The following is a 21,813-nucleotide window of genomic DNA, read 5'->3' as shown; positions in this document are numbered from 1 at the left end:
CTGGCCTCACCACAGCTGACCACCATCTTTTCCGTTCCCTCAGATGACGGGCGCCGGGCCACCATCTCACTGAGCGACAGTGACCTGCTGCGGCTGGAGGGTGACTCGCGTACCGTGCGGCTGCTAAGGGAGCTGCGGCGGGCCTTGGGCCGCATGGTGGAGCGGAGCCTGCGCAGCGAGCTGGCTGCACTTCCCCCCAGCGTGCAGGAGGAGCACGGGCAGCTGCTTGCGCTACTGGCGGAGCTGCTGCGAGGACCGTGTGGCAGCTTTGATGTGCGCAAGACAGCTGACGACTGAGCCCTGCTTCTGCTGGGGCTGTGTACAGAGTGCAAATGTTTATTTAAAATAAAGTTCTATTTATCCCTTGTGACCACTGCTGTCCACTAGGGGCTCCTCTCTCAGGGCCTCCATACACTGGGCCACGGTTCCCCAAAGAGGAAGGAAGGTAGAGAAGAGAGATGCTTATTGCTGGGGGACGGGGGCTGCCTGTGGCCCCAAGTCTTGAGAGAGAAAGAAGGGGGTTAGAACCTCCTTCCTTCGCCAAGAGCAGGAAGCAGCCGTGCTGTTAACCAGCCCAGTCCCCTGGCACAGCTGCTTCTCTGGGTACCCACCACAGGAAGCTTGTTGGAACTGTCACTGTGCTTGTAGTTTTGGACAGTAAGTGTCGAGTAGCCCTTTACCAGGCAGACTGGGGGAGAGTTCTGCAGGCAGCCGAGGCCCAGGGCTGTGCGGCACAGTGGTCTTTCCTGTATTCACATGCACAAGTTCATAGCCGAGGGGCTGAATGCTGAGGTCATGGAGATCATGTGCACACTGCATTTCATTCCCTTGATGCAAGGGGGTGAGCTAAGGGCAGGAGGATCAGGGAGGTAGATGCAAACCGAGACACAGAAGCATGGAGCCTGTGTGATGGGACATCAGGCAGCTTTATTTACTCTTAAAACTGTTACAACAGAATCACAGACTGACACAGGTAATGGCTGAGCCATAAGCAAATCGGGAAGTACAGAACTGTCCCACCCCAAATGGCTGCGGAGTACACATCACACAGGGCCTCTGGTCCTGGCCTTCTCAGGTGCTCTGGTGTGCAGGATCCTTCGAGGGAACTCTGACCACTCCTATTGTCTTACCTAGAGAGCATGCCACTTGGGCCACCTCCCCCCAACCCTTGGCCAAAGGAGCGAAAGGACCTGGAACCTGTCGTCAACCTCAGCATCCTCATGACCCTGGGACAGACGCAGCAGAGGCAGCAGGTACTCTGGGCCTGTGCTGTTGCCCCTGTGGTGTCTCCTGACTACCCAACCCTCACTGTTTCCTTCTCACTTTCATCCCAGCAGGCCCTTCCTCCTGCTGACGAAACACTGGCTCCCTCATGTTCTGGGCACAGCGGAAGTGTTCTGCACGTGGTCTCTATGGAGGAAAGCTAGTCCCCCGGGCCCAGGCAGCACTTCCTCCGTGAGGCCCTGCAGTTTCCTGGTGTGTGCCTGGGGAGCTAGAGACATGGTGCCAAACCTCCATAAGGCACTGCCACCTCAGAAAGGGGGAGGAGCTGTCAGGCCCAGGACTGCCTCCCTGCACATGGAGATCAAATCTAAACCTAAGCCAAGACCCCTACCTTCTCCAGCTCCAAGGGATGCCAGGACCAGAGAAGGGCAGAGGTCAGGAGGGGCCTGAGGAGGCCAAGTCTGGGGCAGCCTCAGAGGCAAATCTACACTGTAGCCAGTCCCCTCCAGAGAAGCCCTTGGAATCTTCCAGGCCATTTCACTACAAACTTATGTTTGAATCCTTTATTAGAAACCATGCAAACTTTAATACAAAAAATACAAGTGCAATAAGAATCTTTGTGTCAATACAGTTCCCAGGATTTCTCCTCACTGCAGCCATCCCAAGGCCTAGCTGGGATGCCCTCTGTGGGCCTCGCCTCTCCTCCCTCCCCTCTCCAGTCAGGGCGTAGGGGAAGCAGATGGCCTTAGTCTCATGCCTTTTATTTTTAAATTTCCAGACCTGATTTCCCACTATCCGCATGAGGGTCCCCTGGACATGAGGGCTTGCATGTCCTAGGGTGCGGGTGCCGGCCTGAAGGAATTCCATCTCCTGGCCCTTTCTTGTTCTCCAGCCCTGGCTTTGTATCCTAGGGCTGACCACCAGATCCCAGGGAATGGGAAAGAGATGCCAAAACCAGCCTCTTGGTTAGAAAAGAAAAGCAGCATACACACAACAAAATGGCAAAACCAACCAGTGCACGCTCCGAGAGCCCCTTGTGTGCCCGACCGGCTCACCAGCGACAGCCTCTGCACCCCTCTTCCCTGCTGCACCGCCTCCAGGGCCCTAAGCTGCCCACATCCTCCAGCGGGGGTGGTGTAAGGATCTCTCCGCCCTGTTCCCTCTAACACTTACTGAGGACTTTCATATAGACATGGCTTCAACCTGCAGAACTATTTCGCCAGTTTTTAGGTTATTAGAAAAAAAATAAAAGGACAAAACAAGAAAAATGTGACAGCAGCTAGGCGGGTATGTTAAGCATGGGAACAGGCAGCACTGACCCCAACTTGGGGCAGGGCAGCAAGAAGGGCTGGGCACCACCTGCATGTGGGGGGGGGGGCATTTGTGGCGCCAAAGGGAGAGGCAGTGGCTTAAGCGCCACAGTCAGCGTCCTGTCACCACTCAAACTCCGCCTCCACTCTTCCCTCCAGGTAGATCCAGGAAGGAGGGAGGGCATGTCAGTTTCTTTTGGGTTTGGACCAAAGAACCAAACAAAGATGAGGGTGGAATCTAGTTCTCCTCTCCTAGATCCCAACTTAGCCTCAGCCACCCCAAACCCCTCCCAACCTCCTCTATGGAGCAGTGGCGCAGTGATGGGGCAAGACGAAAGCAGGGAGCTGGGCCTGGGCTGGAGCGTGAGAGGAGGTGTGGGGTGGGGCTGCTGCTGCGAAGCAGGAGGGAAGGCGAGCCTAGCGGGCTGCCGGGCGCCCAAGCGCTCACTGGTCTAGTGGACAGTCCGGGAAAGGGGGCCAAGGACCCGGGAGCCCGAGTTGGGGCCGCCAGGGAAATGTGGGGGGCGGGAGACAATGTCGGCCCCGTGGTCGGTGCGGGCCCTGGCGTTTGCCCGGAACGTCAGCCTGTAGGTCTCAATCTGCAGTGACATGGGAGGAGGGAAGGGAGAGGGGAACAGGGGAGACAAGAGGGGAACACGGGGGAGACGGAAGACGAGACCAGAATGTCATCATTAGATGCCTGGAAAATAAAAGGTTACTTCGTTAAAATTTAGGCCACACTCTAGTCAAAAACAAAGGAGTTTCAATTTGCGGCCAGTGGCAGGGCCCCTGGCTGGCCCTTAGGCCGAGCCCAGCCACTTACTTGTCTCCTGGATCTGGCTGTCCAAGGTCTGGGCCTCCCTTTGGTCACCACTCCCTGACAGGGTGGGGTGGCCATTGAGGCCACTGGCTGAAGTGGGGGCGCCAGCTTCAGGTGCTGCCTCAGAGATGGCCGGCTCCTCCCCAGCAGGGGGGCCCGGACACAGAGGAGCCTCGCTGCCACCGCCCTCAGTCTACAATGAAACAGTGGGGGAGACAGTGCAGGGTCAGTCGGGAGGGGAGTGGGATGGGTGATGGTGGTGGGTTTCACACACAGCCCCCACCCGTGCTGTCCCGGCACCCACTGGCTTAAGGCACAGTCGCTTGGAGAATCCCAGGCAGGTGCCCTGGCCCCACCCACCCCACCTCACCTGGGAGACCGACTCCCGAGGGTCGGGAGCAGCTGGGCTAGTGACACTCTCAGAGCCCCTCTGTGGCATGTGAGGCTCTGATGAAGCCTCTCTGAGGGCAGAGGTGCCAGGCCTCAGGCTGGTACCAAATTAGCCATGACAACAGTAAGCAACAAGCCTGAAGGGCAGCCCCCCAAAGGGTGCAGCCCATCCTCCCAAACCCTCCCTGGACCCAGGCCACCCCCTGCACACCCTGGGGTCGTCAGCAGCTCCCGGGCAGCCCTGCCTGGACATCTGTCTGGTCAGGAACGCAGGCACTGAGGCTTTGTCTGTGCTGGGCACCTTTCTGGGACCAGGGGTCCACGGGAGGCAGAAAGGAGGTGTCCAAGGAGGTATAACCCAGGGAGACTGTGGAGGCCCGGAGGGCTTCATAGGAGAAGGACATTTGGGGGACATGGAACACTCAGTGTGAAGAAGGCAGAGAAGAGAGAACAGCTGCGAGAGGTCACTGGGGAGCTGGAAAGCCTGTGTCGCCAAATACCCAAAAAGTGACAAGGCAGAAGTGTTTCTAATCGGCATAGTGAGAGAAATAGGCCTCAACTAAAAATCCTAATTCCAGAACTAATAAAGAAACGGAGATAATATGAGTAAGGAAAAGCACACAAGGCTTGGGGTCAGAAAAGCCCAGATGTGAATCCTTGTCCACACTCGCTCACTGCGTCCTTGGACAAGAGACTAAAGTCAAGTTAACACCCCACTGAGATGGGCGCGAGAACGGCATCCTCACAAGGCGTGGGGGGCACAAACTGAGAGCCTGTGGCAGCAAGGACCCCCCAGATGTTCGTGGAAGCTGATCAAGGCTTCAGTCAGAGCATCAGGAGAGGATGGGACAGGGGACGGGCTGGGCACTGGCTGGCACTGGGGAGCAGAGGCGGAAGGGAAGGCCCAGGGCAGCGGTTCCCGGTCCCTCTCCCCTGCGCACCTGAACCCGAGCAGCAGCAGCCTTCCTTGTGCTCGGGGCCTACAAGATGCCCCTCATGGGCCCCCCACCCGCCGATGACATGGAACAAAGGACAGACAGCATCTTGGCACACAAAAGGTCTCACAGTACTGTGGAAGGAGGAAGGGAGGAAAGAGGAGAGAGGGAAGGGAGAAGAGGCCCAGCCAGTCGCCAGGATGTGAAGCTCTGCCACTTGAGCTCTGTCCCAGAGCCCTGCACAGGGAGGCCCCAGGCAGGCCCTGCAGAGGCAGGCCCCAGGCAGCCTGCTGTCGCTGGCAGCCAAGAATGTGCTGTCCTGCTCCCAGCCCAGGAACGGAGCCTGACATGGGGTGGGAACCCACATTCCCCTCTTGTGTGACAGCTGGAGAGAACTGTGTGGTGCAGAACCCCCGCTCGCCTGGTGGTGGTCTGTATCCCAGCCCGTGGCCTTCTAAAATGCCTGGATGGGCTCAATTAGGAAGGCCATGGCTCTCAGGAGCAAGGTTCTGCCTCCAGCTGACAGGTGAGGGGTGGCTGGGCTGGGGCCTCTTCACTTCTGCCTCAGTCAGGACTGATGATACACGATGGGAAAACAGCAATGGTGTGGGTGAAGACATGATTCCTGAAGAGACTGAGGGGCGGTGACAGGTGCCTACCTGTGAGGACCCTGACCCTAGCTGCATAGTCCCCACCCCTCCCCAGCTGTGCCTCCCCAGTGACCCACTCGCTACCTTCACGGCACCTCCTGCAGGTAGGTGGCCCACATTATCAAGGGATCCCACCTTGGCCTGGGCCTTCTCCTTGAAGTTCAATTTCTGACTTTCAATCTTGACATCTCCTCCACCTGGAACCACAAAGAAATTGGTCACCTAGGGTGGCAGAGGAATATCCCTGCAGGCAAAACCAGGACTGGTGATATGCCCAATCTAGAAATGAGAAAGATGTGACCTGCTTCTGGGTGGCAAACGAATAACAGTGAACACGTTTGTCTAAAGAGGGCTTCTCTTATCACAGTGAGGCTGAGACAATCTCTCCGTCCAGCCAGTGGGAATATCTCCAAGAGAAGGAACGCCATCCCTTCCACCACCCCACGCCACAGCCACCGAGCTGCAGGCCAGGCTTGGGCAGGCCTGGGGCTCCGAGCACAGCCTCCGGGACGAAGCCTCTGCTTCTCTACTTGGTATGGGAATGCCCTCCCGCTAACTGGGCCATGCAGTGCTTCTCAGGTACAGCCTCACTGAATTCTCATGAATGCCCTGTCATCACGGCCACGGTCCCTGCTTCACAGCTGGTAAAACATGCTGCAAAAGAGAAGGGACTCACCCAGAGTTACCACCAAACTGCTGATTGACAGGGACAGGTTGTGAAAATTGTCTGAGCCCCTAACCGTATCACACTGTAGCAAAAAGAAGGAATGATAAAAAGGAGAGTGGCCCCGAGGCTGTGCTCCGAGAAAGGAAAGACATGGACCAAGGCAGGCCCATGGGATCTAGTGACCTCAGGCTAGGACGGGGAGGGAAGGTGGTCTGAACTCAAGCCCAGAGTTCAGAGCTCACTGGCCAGAGTGTGCCCATGAGACGGAGGGGAGGGGTGCGGGATGAGCTGCCGTCAATGAGTACCCAGCCCCTCCTGAGCCCAGCAGCGTGGCTCCCCTTGGGCCCCTTCTCCTGTTCTTCCTTCTCCTCTCAGCTCACATGGCAGACCTCCATGCACAGCTTCTGGCCAAGGTCTCCCGGTGTCCCATACTGGGAAACTTAGCCCTGGCAAAATCTAGGCCCTAAGTGACTCAGTGCCATTAGAGAAGGAAGTATCTCATAGGAGTAGATTTCCCAGATAAAAGGGGGAAAAATGGTTAAGAATGGAATTGTTTAGATCTTTCTAAATAGAACACATTCTAAACTGGATCACACTCTTCACTGAGAGGGAAAGGGAGTTTTTTCTTTCTTTTTGGAGACAGAATTTCACTCTGTTGCTCAGGCGGGAGTGCAGTGCCACACTCTTGGCTCACTGCAGTCTCTGCCTCCCAGGTTCAAGCAATTCTCCACAGGCATGCACCACCACACCTGGCTAATTTTTGTATTTTTAGTAGAGACAGGGTTTTGCCATGTTGGCCAGGCTGGTCTCAAACTCCTGATCTCAAGTGATCTGCCTGCCTCGGCCTCCTAAAGTGCTGGGATTACAGGCATGAGAGACTGCGCCCGCCCTGAGGGAAGAGAATTTTGCCTTCACCTTAACTGGCCTGTGGTGGCTAGCCTTCTGGGATACCAGGTCGGCCAGCCAGTGTGCCTGCTGCTGCAGCAATCCTACCCACAGATCTGCTGTAGACCCAGGAACTAGGACACAAGGCTGCAAGGATACTAGCCAAGGCAAGAGCCCAGCCTCTGCACAGTGACTTCCACAGGGCTGCTGGGCCAACCATGTTGCTGGAAGGAAACTGCATTAGTGCAAGTTGCTGAACGCCTCCCATTCTCCTGCCAGGGCTAGTGGCTGATGCTTCACTGGTTGGGAGCATCCTTTGCTTCTGAACCTGACAGGTGGGACCTGAACACTGCTCTCTATACAGCTCCTTCAGCAGTAGCTCCTGTAATCCTCGTTTAAGGCAACCCAGGTTCTCAGCTCAGAGTGCACCGCTTCCCCAGGCCTAGCTCAATAGTGCCACGCACACAGTGCGTACTCAAGAGAATGCCTGTGCGGATGGCTGTCGTAAGAAACTGATCCTTCTCCACTGAGAGGTTAGCACCTGAACTCCCGCTCCCTGACAGAACGAGGACTGTATTGTTTCCACCGCTGTGTCCTGGGTAGTCTTCATGGGACGCTAAAGGCAGAGATGAAACCCTTGCCAGCCAGCGGGCTGCCCAGCTGGCCCATGGCAGGACTACATACCCTGGAAGTCCCAGTGGGCAAAGGAGGCGCCACTCACCAGGCTTGTGCTTGATGTTAGCCTTAGACCCACACTTGGAGGAGACCTTAGAGATATCCACTTTCTTGTTCTGAATCTGAACCTGAGGAGAAGGACACAAAAGACTCATTCAGAGAGAGGGTGTATTATCAGAGCCAACCCCATGCTACCTTTTAAATCTTCTCCATGTTCAGGGTTTCTCACTCCCTCTGTAAGCTGCTGTCTCAGTCTGTTCAAAGACAGGGTCATCTCCCTAAATACTTACAAGAGCCCTTGACCCACCCTGGCCCTGCTCTTCACTTCTTTTCTTTTTTTGTTTTAGATAGAGTCTCGCTCTGTTGCCCAGGCTGGAGTACAGTGGTACGATCTCAGCTTGCTGTAACCTCCGCCTCCTGGGGTCAAGCAATTCTCCTGCCTCAGCCTCCCGAGTAGCTGGGATTACAGGCATGCACCAATACACCTGGCTAATTTTTTGTATTTTTAGTAGAGACAGGGTTTCACCACGTTGGCCAGGCTGGTGAACTCCTGACCTCAGGGGATCCACCCACCTCGGCTTCCCAGAGTGCTGGGATTACAGGCGTAAGCCACCGTGTCTGGCCTTCACTTTTTTTTTTTTTTTTTTGGAGACGGAGTTTCACTCTTGTGCCCAGGCTAGCACGAACTTGGCTCTCCCCAGCCTCCATCTCCTGGGTTCAAGTGATTCTCCTGCCTTAGCCTCTGGAGTAGCTGGGATTATAGGCATGCACCACCACGCCTGGTTAATTTTGTATTTTTAGTAGAGATAGGGTTTCTCCATGTTGGTCAGGCTGGTCTCGAACTCCTGACCTCAGGTGATTCGCCTGCCTCAGGCTCCCAAAGTGCTGGAATTACAGGCGTGGGCCACTGTGCCCGGCCACCAGCCTTCACTTCTAACCCCACCTCCAGCCAGACCAAACCACCATTTCCACACCCCACAGGCTTTTCTGTGCAGACCCTGTCCATGCATGCTCCAGACAACTCTTCTGTCATTTCACCAGGTCCAAACACCAGCATCAAGGCTCCATTGAAATATCCCCTTTTTACCCATCAACTCCTCGCCCAGAGAAACCTGGAATAACATACTTACTTCCAGTCCTTTTCAATGCATTTTCCCCTTGGCGGGGGAGGGGGTGGTGTGCGTGTGTGTGTTTGTGTGTGTAATCATAGTATTCCTGCTTAAACCATGTTATAACAATTTTCCCAGCCAGGTGCAGTGGGTCACACCTGTAATCCCAGCACTTTGGGAGGCTGAGGCAGGCAGATCACCTGTGGCTAGGAGTTTGAGACCAGCCTGGCCAGCATAGTGAATCTCTCTCTCTACTAAAAATACAAAAATTTGCATTTAAAGGTGGTGCATCTTGGCCGGGCGCGGTGGCTCATGCCTGTAATCCCAGCACTTTGGGAGGCCGAGGTGGGTGGATCATGAGGTCAAGAGATTGAGACTATCCTGGCTAACATGGTAAACCCCGTCTCTACTAAAAATACAAAAAAAATTAGCCAGGCGTGGTGGTGGGCACCTGTAGTCCCAGTTACTGGGGAGGCTGAGGCAGGAGAATGGCGTGAACTTGGGAGGCAGAACTTGCAGTGAGCCAAGATTGCACCACTGCACTCCAGCCTGGGCAACAGAGTGAGACTCTGCCTCAAAAAAAAAAAAAAAAAAAAAAAGGTGATGCATCTTTAGGTCTATAGCCATGCATGCCCACTGGGTTGCTGGATGGGGATTCCAGCATTCCTATGAGTGGCCCCACTATCCTTCGGTAGGAGAGCCTGACTTTCCAACACATCAACTCCAAGCAGTGTTACACTGTTCTGGTGGGTTTCGCCACAATCTACTAAATGGTGAGCTACCTTTTTGAGCCCTGTTTTCCTTTCTTTGGTGTCAGGAAATACAGTCTTCACCATGTTCCCAGAGGACAGATATAATGCCACCTGTATTTTTGTATTTGCACCCACAGCCCAAGACCTGGCACAGAATAACAACTACCCACAATCCCCAGCTTGCCAGAGCCATTCTCAGTCTTGCCTCTAAAACTCAGCTCATGCCTAACCCAAAAAACCCACTGTGTTTTCTTCCCCATCCTTCAATGCCCAGCTCAAAGGGTGCCTTCCATACGGCCTCACATGGCTCTCGCTTCAATCCGTCTCTTTCTCATATCATCTCTTGAAGGGACACCACCAGGAACTATACCATAATTGCTTCACATGTTTGATAATTACATACAGAGTAGTTACTACTGTGAAAACACACAGCCTCTACTTTGTCTCATCTTTTCAAAAAGTCTGCAATTTTCCATAGACAGAAACTTGTTTCTTTTCTCCTCAATCTATAGTTCATTATACAGATATTTATAGGTATCTCCAAAATGGAAGTTAGGATATAGCACAGATACCTCCTCCTAAGTATGTGCTGACAGCAAATGGAGTCCTGCAGCTACAGAGTTGGTGGTCACACCATTGTGCTTTATCTGGGTTTAAAACAAGGTATCTTGTTATTTGTTAGGGGAAGAAATGGCCAATTCAAGAAGAGGGGGCCATGAAGGCCTCATCCAAACATCTCCCTATCCTTATCCCTCATAAGAGAGGGCATAGGGAAGGGTACTTTTACCAGCCAAAGATCTGGTAGCTGCTTAAACCAACCTAACATGGGTCTTGAAGCAATGGTGACAAGCTCATCTTAGCTGTAACCACAACAGCACATGCAAGAAGTTAACAGAGTCACTCTCCAAGGCATGGGCCCTCACCAAGATGCAGAGTCACACATTTCTTTCTTGTTTTCTTTTGAGACAGGGTCTCACTCTGCCACCCAGGATGAAGTGCAGAGGCATGACCTCAGCTCACTGCAGCCTCAATCTCCCAGGCTCAAGTGATCCTCCCAGACTCAAGTCCCTCAAGTGGCTGAGACTGCAGGTGCACACCACCATGCCCAGCTAATTTTTGCATTTTTTTGTAGAGACGGGGTTTTTGTAGAGACTATAGTCACCAGGCAGGAGTGCAATGGCACGATTTCAATGCACTGCAACCTCCCACTCCTTGGTTCAAGCGATTCTCCTGCCTTAGCCTCCCGAGTAGCTGGGATTATGGCACGCGTCACCACGCCCAGCTTTTTGTATTTTTAGTAGAGCCAGGGTTTCACCATATTGGCCAGGATGGTCTAGAACTCCTGACTTTGTGATCCACCTGCCTCAGCCTCCCCAAGTGCTGGGATTACAGGTGTGAGCCACCACGCCCGGCCGAGACTCTGTCTTTAAAACAATAACAACAACCCAAAAGTTAGCTGGGCATGCTGGTGCACGCCTGTAATCCTGGCTACTCAAGAGGCCGAGGCAGGAGAATCAATTGAACCCAGGAGGCAGAGGTTGCAGTGAGCCAAGATCACACCACTGCACTCCAGCCTGGGCCACGGAGTGTCAAAATAAATAAATAAATAAATAAATAAAAATAAAGGCCAGTGGCTCATGCCTGTAATCCCAGCACTTTGGGAGGCCGAGGCAAGCAGTTCATGAGGTCAGGAGATCGAGACCATCCTGGCTAACATGGTGAAACCCCGTCTCTACTAAAAATACAAAAAATTATCTGGCCGTGGTGGCGGGCGCCTGTAGTCCCAGCTACTCAGCAGGCTGAGGCAGGAGAATGGTGTGAACTCGGGAGGCGGTGGTTGCAGTGAGCCGAGATCGCGCCACTGCACTCCAGGCTGGGTGACAGAGTGAGACTCCGTCTCAAAAAGCAAACAAACAAACAAACAAACAAACAAACAAAAAACCTAGGTAGCCCACACCATGAAACAGATGTAGCTTCTGACATAAGAGTCCTATGTTAGGAATACATCCTAGAGAAATAACTTGAAATGCTAAAGCTATTTATACAAAAATATGATTTAAAATGTGTTACAGCTTCACGCCTGAGCGACAGAGTGAGACTATGTCTCAAAAAAAAAAAAAAAAAAAAAATGGAGTGGAGACTTGTAGAGTAAAAACAACTTAAGATTAAAAGAGTTGAAGCCTGTATTATAATACATACCTTATTAGTGATATTTTAAATATATGGATCAATATTTTTTTTTTTTTTTTTTTTTTTTGAGAGAGAGTCTTGCTCTGTCACCCAGGCTGGAGTGCAGTGGCACAATCTCAGCTCACTGCAAGCTCTGCCTCCCGGATTCAAGTGATTCTTCTGCCTCAGCCTCCTGAGTAGCTGGGACTACAGGCACGTGCCACCACGCCCAGATAATTTTTTGTATTTTTAGTAGAGATGGGGTTTCATGTTGTTAGCCAGGATGGTCTCGATCTCCTGACCTCATGATCTGCCTGCCTTGGCCTCCCAAAGTGCTGGGATTATAAGCATGAGCCACCGCGCCCAGCTACATGCTAAAGTATTAACAAATAAATAATATATACAGGGCTGGCTTCAAAATACTTGGGATAGGCATATATAGATAAACCAAGACTGCTCATGTAGATAGTAAATGAGGTACCCTGTAAAAAAATAGTAAAATGAACCTTTTGTTCTTTTTCCTACTTTCTACTTTCAAATGTGTGTGTTTGAAAATTCCCACAATAAAAAGTTGGTTTTTTTTGGTTTTTGTTTTTTGAGATGGAGTTTCGCTCGTTGCCCAGGCTGGAGTGCAATGGCACAATCTCGGCTCATTGCAACCTCCGCCTCCCAGGATCAAGCGATTCTCCTGCTTCAACCTCCAGAGTAGCTGGGATTATAGGCATGAACCACCAGGCCTGGCTAATTTTATATTTTTAATAGAGACAGGGTTTCTCCATGTTGGTCAGGCTGCTCTCGAACTCCCGACCTCAGGCGATCTGCCTGCCTTGGCTTCCCAAAGTGCTGGGATTATAGGCGTGAGCCGCTGTGCCTGGCCCAGTAAAAAGTTTTAAAAAGCTTAACTGAGCCTCACTCACTTAATAAAGCCCACCACCTCTAGGTTACAGTTCTCCCTCCTTAGGTGGCTACGTGGAGGAGTCTACAATCTGCTTCCAAACATTTCCCCCACACCACCCTGCCTCCACTGTATGCTTCAGCCTCAGGGAACCATGTGCGGCATCTCCTTCATGGGCTGGCCCAAGTGTCCCCTCCTCGGGGACCACAGAAACCACGCTGGCTCTCTGTGGTCCTAGGAGCAATCACGGCATCACACACCTAACTCTGCTTGTGCTTACACAGGCTGCCTGCCACTCTGTGAGAGCCTGCAGGCACACTTCAGGTAACCAAAACATGCTGTGGAAGTCAGCTGCCAGCACGTCTCAGCACCCACTACACATGCACAGCCCCTTGCAAGGGTGAAATGGAACCAAAACGGACACAAAATCTTAACTGGGACTAGCCACAGAAGAAGCCACTACATTGGCACTGGCTCATCACTCCCCTCTCTCCACTCCACTGGTGTCCTCCTGGCTCTCATCAAGGGGTATGTCTGTGTGTCTGTCAGGGGCATTTTTGGAGCATTAACTAGGATCCTGTTTTGAGCTTCTCATTCTGGTGGTAACTGTGGTATTTCTTTGTGTATGTGTGTGGGTGAGGAGTGTGTAATGCTGTTCTGTCTGCACAGCAGGTCCTTCCCCCGCCCCTTTTTTTTCAGACAGTGTCTCTCTCTGTCACCCAGGCTGAAGTGCGGTGGTGCCATCATGGCTCACTGCAGTCTCAACTACCCAGGCTCAAGCAATCCTCCCGTCTCAACCTTCTGAGAAGCTGGAACCACAGGCACATGCCACCTAATGCCGCCAGGCACATGTCTGGCTAATTTAAAATTGCTCTGAAACCCAGGCTGGTTTTGAAGCAATACTCCTGCCTAGGCCTCCCAGGGCCACTGCACCTGGCCTTATTTTAAAAGATTGTTTTTGGGACTGGGCACAGTGGCTCTTACTATAATCCCAGTACTTTGGGAGGCCAAGGTGGGTGTATCACTTGAGGTCAGGAGTTCAAGACCAGCCTGCCCAACATAGCAAAACCCCATCTCTACCAAAGTTACAAAAATTAGGCCAGGTGTGGTGGCTCATGCCTGTAATCCCAGCACTTTGGGAGGCCGAGGCGGGCGGATCATGAGGTCAGGAGATCGAGACCATCCTGGTTAACACAGTGAAACCCTGTCTTTACTAAAAAATATAAAAAATTAGTCGGGCATTGTGGCGGGCGCCTGTAGTCTCAGCTACTTGAGAGGCTGAAGCAGGAGAATAGCGTGAACCTAGGAGGCGGAGCTTGCAGTGAGCTGAGATCATGCCACTGCATTCCAGCCTTGGCGACAGATCAAGACTCCATCTTAAAAAAAATAAAATAAAATAAAATAAAATAAAATAAATACAATACAATACAATACAAAAATTAGCCGGGCATGGTGGCAGGCGCCTGTAATCCCGGCTACATGGGAGGCTGAGGAAGGAGAATCACTTGAACCTGGGAGGCGAAGGTTGCAGTGAGCCGAGATTACGCCACTGCACTCCAGGCTGGTGACAGAGCAAGACTTTTCTTTGTAGAGATGGGGGTCTCACTATGGTGCCCAGCCTGGGGCCCATCATTTTAAACTGCACATTTCCTTGTGGTGGCTTTAGGGAAGGACTGATGGAGGCTACGGAAGGAAACAAAGCACCTGGGTTCAGCTGTGGCCAGCTGCTGTTTACCCTCATCTCCCCACCAGGAAAGACTGCTCACAGCAGTCTCCTAATGCTCTCTGTTTGAGGAAGCCTCCTAAAGTGAAAAGGCTTTAAAAATACATTCACCCTCAGAAAAAACAAAACGAAACAAAACAAACAAACCCTACACATGTGAGGTCATGTGTAGGCAGTGTGGAAACATCACAGCAGGTGATACATTAATGGTGACTATTTTCAGAGCTCTTATATGCACCATACAACACACACATATGCATTTCTATGTCTCACCTACACAAGTGACCCGGTTCCCTCAGAACCCCTGTTCACCTTCTGTTTTAATCCAGGACAAAGCCAGGCTCAGCGGCTGCCTGGGCCCCTCGTGGGCTGGATCTTTGTCACCTCACTTTAGCTGACCCTATTCCAGGTTGACTAACATCTGGTCAAGCAACTCCACCCGAGTGTAAAGGATGCCATTTCTACCCAGTCCAGGAAGAGGCAGTGGTGAGAAGCTGACCAGGAAGGAGGGGCAGGAAGGAGAGCTGTGTAGGGCAAGAATGAAAGCTCATGGCCGCATTCCTCATGACAGAACTGCTGGGGGTGTCTGTAGGCCATGGGCAGAATGTCATGATCACCAAGGAGGAGGCAGGAGTGTTAACAGAGTCTAAAAATGAAAAGGGTAAGTGGAGCAGGACCTAGTCCAGTTCAGCACAGCAAGGAGAAAGAACCGAATGAACTCAAAAGAAACGGAGGCAAGACAGGCTGTCCCACTTGGTCTGGAAGAGAGCAGTGAGGGCAGGCGCTATGCATGGCAGCCTCTGGTGCCTCTGGTACAACTCCACAGAGTACCACTCGCCTGGGCACTGTCACAGTGACAAGCAGAAAGCACACAGGGTGTTCTTCACACACTCAACGACAGTAAGACTTTGCCCTATCTCTCCCTAGACCAGAACCTTCCTGTGAACTGGGATCACTTGTGTCCCCAATACCCATCATAGAGCTGGCACACAATGGCAGCAAGACAAAAAGAAGGATGTTTGGGGGGAAGAGGAAAGAGGACAAAAAGATAAGGAGGAAAAGTCTGGGCGCAGTGGCTCATGCCTGTAACACAGCACTTTGGGAGGCCGAGGCAGGCAGATCATGAGGTCAGGAGTTCAAGGCCAGCCTGGCCAGCATGGTGAAACCCCGTCACTACTAAAAATACAAAAATTAGCTGGGCATGGTGGTGCATGCCTGTAGTTCCAGTTACTCAGGAGGCTGAGGCAGGAGAATCACTTGACCCTGGTAGGTGGAGGTTGCAGTGAGCCGAGATCACACCACTGCATGCCAGCTTGGGCAACAGTCAGACTCTGTCTCAAAAAATAACAACAACAAAAATGGGAAAAGGGACTAAAAAACGAGGGGAAGAAAAAGGAGGAAGGGATTAGAAAAGGGAAAAAAAAAGGGAGAGCAGAAAGGGAAATGGGAGGGCCGGGCACAGTGGCTCATGCCTGTAATCCCAGCACTTTGGGAGGCTGAAGCGGGCGGATCATGAGGTCAGGAGTTCAAGACCAGCCTGGCCAACATAGTGAAATGCCATCTCTACTAAAAATACAAAAATTATTTGGGCATGGTGGCGCATACCTATAGTCCCAGCTATTCGGGAGGCTGAGGCAGGAGAATCACTTGAACCCGGGAGGTGGTGGTTGCAGTGAGCCGAGATTGCACCACTGACTCTAGCTTGGGCAACAGAGTGAGACTTTGTCTCAAAAAAAAAAAAAAAAAAAAAAAGAAAAAGAAAAAAGAAAAAGAGGAGAAAGTAGGGAGAGAAAATAAAGTAGGGGAAAAACCAGAGAGCTGGAGAGCAACAAAGATGAGGAAAAACGCGGGGAAGGGATAGGAAGAAAATGATTAATTCTTATTTTATAATAACAAGGATTCAAAGATGAGCTCTGGAAAGACGTAGACATCTGTCTCAGAGCAATTACTCCCACGGTAATTCAAGGGCATGCAGACAAACATATGCATCCCAGGAATGGACTCCAGACAGGCAACAGGTCTGCTGCTGACCACTGTGCTCAGACCCAGGCTCTGACATAGCTGGAGAAAAATCCAAAGCCTCCCACCCACATGGGTAAAAAGATATTGAGTGGATATCACCATGCTGGTGTTCAGGGGCTCGCCAGAAACACCCTGTCTAACATGGGAGCATGAAGGTCCCCTCAGTTTGCTAGTCTGCTTCTTAGAGAATGCCACAGCTCAGGTCACTGGGATTCTATCCACATGGGCACCTGGCTCTCTCCCCAGTATACCCCACAGTGGGCTATGTCTCAGATGCCAGCTAACCAGAGCTTATACTTACATTACCACCTCCAGGGACATGCTTAATATTGTCCTTGGAACCACACTTGGACTGAATATGGCTGTAGCTCACTTTTTTGGAGACTATCTGGACCTGGAGTGTTAGAAAACAGAAAAAACAACACAAAGGGAGAGGACTGGTTAGAATCGACACAGGGAAGGCAGTGAGTCCACACGTGATCACAATGACCAACAAAAAGTGTTGTTAAACCTCCACCCCCATCTTCTACAGAACATGTGGAAAAGCACAGGAAAAGAAATGTGAAAGAGCAAGAAGGGGAGTGAAAAACGTGAACAGACAACACAACGACAGGAGCAGAGCTGCGCAGGCGGGGCATGTTGGTCATCACCGCTCCTTGGGGGTGGGGCTGTGGTTCACAAGGCCCAGGCAGCAGCCCAGCCTGATGCTCCACCAGGCACAGCCCTACCTCCTTGCCCTGCTCCCTCCTCAAGAGCTGGGCACAGTGTCCTTGGCTCTTCTCTGCAAGAGTCTTATCATGTGGACCTGTTCTCACCCAAAGAGGGTGCTTCCCTTAAATCTGGGCCCTGGAATGGCTGCAGCCAGACCCACTCTCAGAAGCAAAGGCTGCTATGAGAAGCACTGGGCAGCTGGCAACAAGGGCACGGATGATACTAACAGGAAGGAGGGGACGGTGCTCAGATGTGAATACAAATGGATACAGAATCTCCACTACCAGGGGAGTGGCTGCAGCCTCCACACTTAGCCCATTTGTCTCAGGGCTCGAGAAGGCATAGTATTTTTGACTCAAGGGTAAAATACCTTCTTGAATCCTCCATATGCCTAATCCTCTGCCCTGTGAGATGCCCATGTGGAAACAACAGGCTCTCAGCAGGGGAGCAATAACACCCAATCCTGGGGGCACAACCACACTGTATAGTACGGGAATGCCTTCCCCTGGAACTGAGAAACACCAAGGTCCTGGCTCTAAGAGTCTGGAACAAAGAATCCCAGGACCTTCTCAAGAAGGAATAGTTGCCAACTTCCTTTCTTTGCAAATGATGCAGGCCCTAGGCTGAAGAGCTCTCCACAGAGTACAGAAATCCTGAGAAACTCCAACCCATATACCTCATTGTACCTACTCATTTCTAGCCTTTTTCACAACTTTGATGGTAAACAAGTGGTTAGCAAACTACTTAATGAGCCTTGGTCTGAACCTAGGACCTCTAGTAGTCACCTAGAAGCCACAGTGCAGCTTTCTTCACTCAGCCCTAGGCTGAGACTTCATGCTGGTCCCTAAGGGCTGGAGTGCGGGCTTCTCTGGCAGAGGCACACCTACCTGCTACAGCTAAGGAAGGTGTTGCAAGAACTCAGGAGGGGCCTGGTTTCCAGGTTTACAGAAGCAAGGGGAAAGAACCTGTGGTTTCAGCTTACCTCTGCCCTCCAGTTGATGCTGCATGCCTATACTAAGTGGGTTTCCATTGGGAATGAGCATCCTAACTTTCAGTTAAGAGGTGACCTGGGGAACCAGTACAAATGAAGTTATCTCCACACCCAGCAGCGTTATGAGAGGGATCTTTTAGTTCAAGGTAAAGCACAGGGGCTCCAGGGTTCCAGGTGGTGGAAATTGCCCCTGCCATGTCTTCCTGATAACGAATGGAGATGCACTGTATTTGCATCCATACCAGGTAGGTTTCACATCAAGGTCAGTGTGAAGGAAATGAACGAAAGTCTTTGGATCCATTTTATCCAGCCAAAAATTATATACATATATATATTCTCCAAAGGGCTAATGGGCTCCCAACTCCATTAACTTTCAAAGTTAATACAAAAAATTTTCTGATGTTTGAGTCATCAAGCACAGAGAAGGGAATATGGGGGAGAAGAAGTAGAAACTAGTTAAGGAAAGGGAAAAAGTGCAAGAGAGGGCAAGTGGCTCAGGCTGGAAGAAGTATTTTACCATCTTCACCTTCCAGAGGTGGGTCTAAGTAAAACTCACTTTCCCCGCAGGTTGTTTCTGCGCACTTGCAATTGGGCCGGCTGTTTTAGTGACTGCATTAGATTCAGGCTTTCGGGTTGTAGCAGCTGCCTCTGTTTTTTTCTCTACTTTGGCCTGGATGGAGATAAAGGGAGGGCAAATTTCAAACCAAGAGGATAAGAGCTCAAATGCCAAGAAGGGAAGAAGGCTGTAGGGGACTCAAATCCAGGTCAGGCCACCAGGCAAAAGCAGGTGGCCTTTGATCCTAGGCAAAACCACACATTTCCCAGGGTAGACCAAGTCACAGATCCTTGAGTAGAGGGACACAAAAAAAGGAGCTGCAGGCCACAGTCTCGAGAAATGAGGAACAGGTCAAGACACTATTTAAAGGAGAAAAGGCACAAAGGAAGGCTAAGACAACCAAATTAGTGATTCTGAGAGTGTGCTGGGGCATGATTTTCCAATTACAATACCCCCCACCCCGTGCCAAATGTTCTGATATGCCCCAAGCAGTTGCCACGGCCAGAGAAGTCAATACTGATAGAAAGTGTCACATTCTTCAGGTATGTTGGAGCGGAAAACAATTCACTAGATCAAGTCACTCAACTCCCCACCCAAGACCTCCTGTAACTTTCACACCATGAAACCATAAGAGCAAAGACAGGGGGAGGTAGGCCATCAGCAGCACAGCCCAGAGGCCTGCTGGGCACACCAGAGCCACTGTCGCTACCACAAGCAACTCTCAGGCTCTTCCCTAGACTGATCTCAGCTTGCCATCGGTGTCTTCCAACAGCACCAGGATTCCACCTCATTTTTGTCCCTCCTGAATATCTTAACAGCTCCAGATTAAGCAATTTAAGTATTCTGCCCTGGATGGTGGTGGTGGTGGTGGTGGTGGTGGTGGTGTAGAGCTAGTGAATAACCTAGGAGATGAGATGGTCACTACTCCAGGGACCCGAATGTTCTCAGATGGACTTTCATCACCACCTTTTCACAGAGTTCCCATGGTTACCAACAGTTAAATAATTCTGGGATTGATGCAACCAGAAAATCATAACCACTGGAAAATCCTAAAAGTGAAGAAGCACTGTGATCTTTCTCCATCACTATATGCAGTGCAGTCCTGTTGTTTAGGAAGGCGAGAGGCTCACAGCACGACTCATCCTGGCCACAAGAGGGCACCCTAGTCCTCTTTCAGATAGATTCCACTCAAGTGATGGGTTGTGGCAGTAAGAGGTGTTCGACCTTCTGCCTATCCTGACATTCTCTGTGCAGGCTAAGAACCATGAAAAACTAGGCTCATGTCAAGCATCTCTCATACTTGCAGAGTCTCTGAGGCCTCCTCTGTTTCTTCTATAAAATAATCCTTTTACATCCAAGCAAAAATGTAAACCAAGACCCCAACATCTAGAATAGGAGCCTTTCTTATTGAGACAGGAAGAGAAAGCCCAGAGCTGAGCCCACCCCGCCCTCCCTGCTGCTGGGGCGCAAAGCCCACTACAGAGCCCAGGCTGAAATACCCTGACGCTGAGTCCAGTGTCCTAACTGCCTGTTGCTTTGGTGGGCCTGCGAACAGTGGGTGGAGATGGAGGGGAGGATGCAGGGGCCAGCATGACAGGACCCCGGGTTCCCTGGACCCACCCGGCCTCCTCCAGGCTGATGCTTGATGTTTTCTGTGGAGCCAACCTTGGAGCGGACATTCTTCAGATCAGGAGCAGAAGCATTGGTGGCCAGGCGGCTGAGCCTGGGGGTGGTGGAGCTGGGCTTGGCCGAGGTGGGCTTCTTGTCTATGGAAGGAGTTGTGGAGGGCCGGGAGGGCATGGGTGTGGGTTTGACTCGGGTGGGAGCCACCCCTGCAGCAGGGGCTGTCCCACTGAGAGTGGTGGTTTTCTTCATGGAACTGGTGGAGGTGCTCTTTGGGCGACTCAAGTCAGCTGCAAAGGGAGTCAGAGATAAAACGGGTTCAGGGAGAGAGAGAAAAAGGGAGACTTAAGCCACAGAGGAGGTGGGGGTTCAAGTTAGGGCTCTGCAAAATGGCAGAGGGGCTATTACCTGGTACAGACTTTGCAGTCATCTTCTTGACTTCTGCAGGTTTTCCCTCAGTCTTAATTGCTGTACAAAATATACTTATTAATGTAACATTTAACAAACTGACCTGTTGGATAGTCTATCCAATATTGAGATTCCTCATTATTTAACAATTACTGAATATCTACCTTGAGCCAGGGACTGTGTTAGTCCCTGGGAATGGAGTGGTAAACTAGATGGTCAGGCACTGTGTCTTATTCTTCTGTACCGCCCTGATAACGCCTTCTATGTGGCCTTAAAAGTAGGCTGTCAGCCGGGCGCAGTGGCTCACGCCTGTAATCCCAGCACTTTGGGAGGCTGAGGTGGGTGGATCACGAGGTCAGGAGATTAAGACCATCCTGGCTAACACGGTGAAACCCCGTCTCTACTGAAAATGCAAAAAATTAGCCGGGCGTGGCGGCGGGCGCCTGTAGTCCCAGCTACTTGGGAGGCTGAGGCAGGAGAATGGCGTGAACCCGGGAGGCGGAGCTTGCAGTTAGCCAAGATCCTGCCACTGCACTCCAGCCTAGGCGACTGAGTGAGACTCCGTCTCAAAAAAAAAAAAAAAAAAAGTAGGCTGTCAATACATGCCTATGGACTTGAATAGCCCTCTTCTTATCATCATGTAAGCCCATGAGCACCAGGTGCTGTGGGTTACTAAGAAGGCAAGAGTAAATTCTACCTGGAAATTCATGAGCGGTACATTTTTCTGCCTTTACTCAAGATTTTTCTGAATACATACAACTGCTAAGCTCACACAGAGATCAAGGCTTATTAAGTACTAGCTGGGTGTGGTGGCTCATGCCTGTAATCCCAGCACTTCGGGAGGCTGAGGTGGGCGGATCACGAGGTCAGGAGATCGAGACCATCCTGGCTAACACGGTGAAACTCCGGCTCTACTAAAAATACAAAAAAAGCTGGGCGAGGTGGCGGGTGCCTGTAGTCCCAGCAACTCGGGAGGCTGAGGCAGAAGAATGGCGTAACCTGGGAGACGGAGATTGCAGTGAGCTGAGATTGCGCCACTGCACTCCAGCCTAGGTGATAGAACAAGCCTCTGTCTTTTTTTTTTTTTTTTTTTTTTTTTGAGACAGAGTCTCACGCTGTGTCACCCAGGCTGGAGTGCAGTGGCGCGATCTCGGCTCACTGCAAGCTCCGCCTCTCAGGTTCACGCCATTCTCCTGCCTCAGCCTCCGAGTAGCTGGGACTACAGGCGCCCGCCACCACGCCCGGCTAGTTTTTTGTATTTTTAGTAGAGACGGGGTTTCACCATGTTAGCCAGGATG

General features: G+C 51.5%; 2 protein-coding genes across 7 annotated transcripts in view; one reads left to right on the top strand and one right to left on the bottom strand.

Annotated features, from left to right (window-relative positions):
• Positions 1-370, top strand: part of DHX30 (DExH-box helicase 30) — a 52,969-nt gene extending 52,599 nt beyond the window's left edge. For all 4 annotated transcript variants that reach the window (XM_025377038.1, XM_025377041.1, XM_025377040.1 and 1 more), the window contains one exon: positions 44-370. In XM_025377038.1, the coding sequence (XP_025232823.1) occupies positions 44-297 (254 nt within the window). In that variant the 3' untranslated portion in view covers positions 298-370. The remainder of the gene's footprint in view (positions 1-43) is intronic.
• Positions 371-907: 537 nt separating this feature from the next.
• The window catches only part of MAP4 (microtubule associated protein 4), a 236,396-nt gene continuing 215,490 nt past the window's right edge, over positions 908-21,813 (bottom strand). For all 3 annotated transcript variants that reach the window (XM_025377042.1, XM_025377043.1, XM_025377044.1), the window contains 8 exons: positions 20,516-20,575; positions 20,105-20,397; positions 18,485-18,598; positions 16,528-16,620; positions 7,603-7,684; positions 5,414-5,526; positions 3,358-3,547; positions 908-3,234 (listed from right to left, as the gene is read on the bottom strand). In XM_025377042.1, the coding sequence (XP_025232827.1) occupies positions 3,227-3,234; positions 3,358-3,547; positions 5,414-5,526; positions 7,603-7,684; positions 16,528-16,620; positions 18,485-18,598; positions 20,105-20,397; positions 20,516-20,575 (953 nt within the window). In that variant the 3' untranslated portion in view covers positions 908-3,226. The remainder of the gene's footprint in view (positions 3,235-3,357; positions 3,548-5,413; positions 5,527-7,602; positions 7,685-16,527; positions 16,621-18,484; positions 18,599-20,104; positions 20,398-20,515; positions 20,576-21,813) is intronic.

Source organism: Theropithecus gelada, chromosome 2, assembly GCF_003255815.1.
Source record: "Theropithecus gelada isolate Dixy chromosome 2, Tgel_1.0, whole genome shotgun sequence".
Taxonomy (NCBI): domain Eukaryota; kingdom Metazoa; phylum Chordata; class Mammalia; order Primates; family Cercopithecidae; genus Theropithecus; species Theropithecus gelada.
This window is presented reverse-complemented; position numbering and strand designations above follow the sequence as displayed.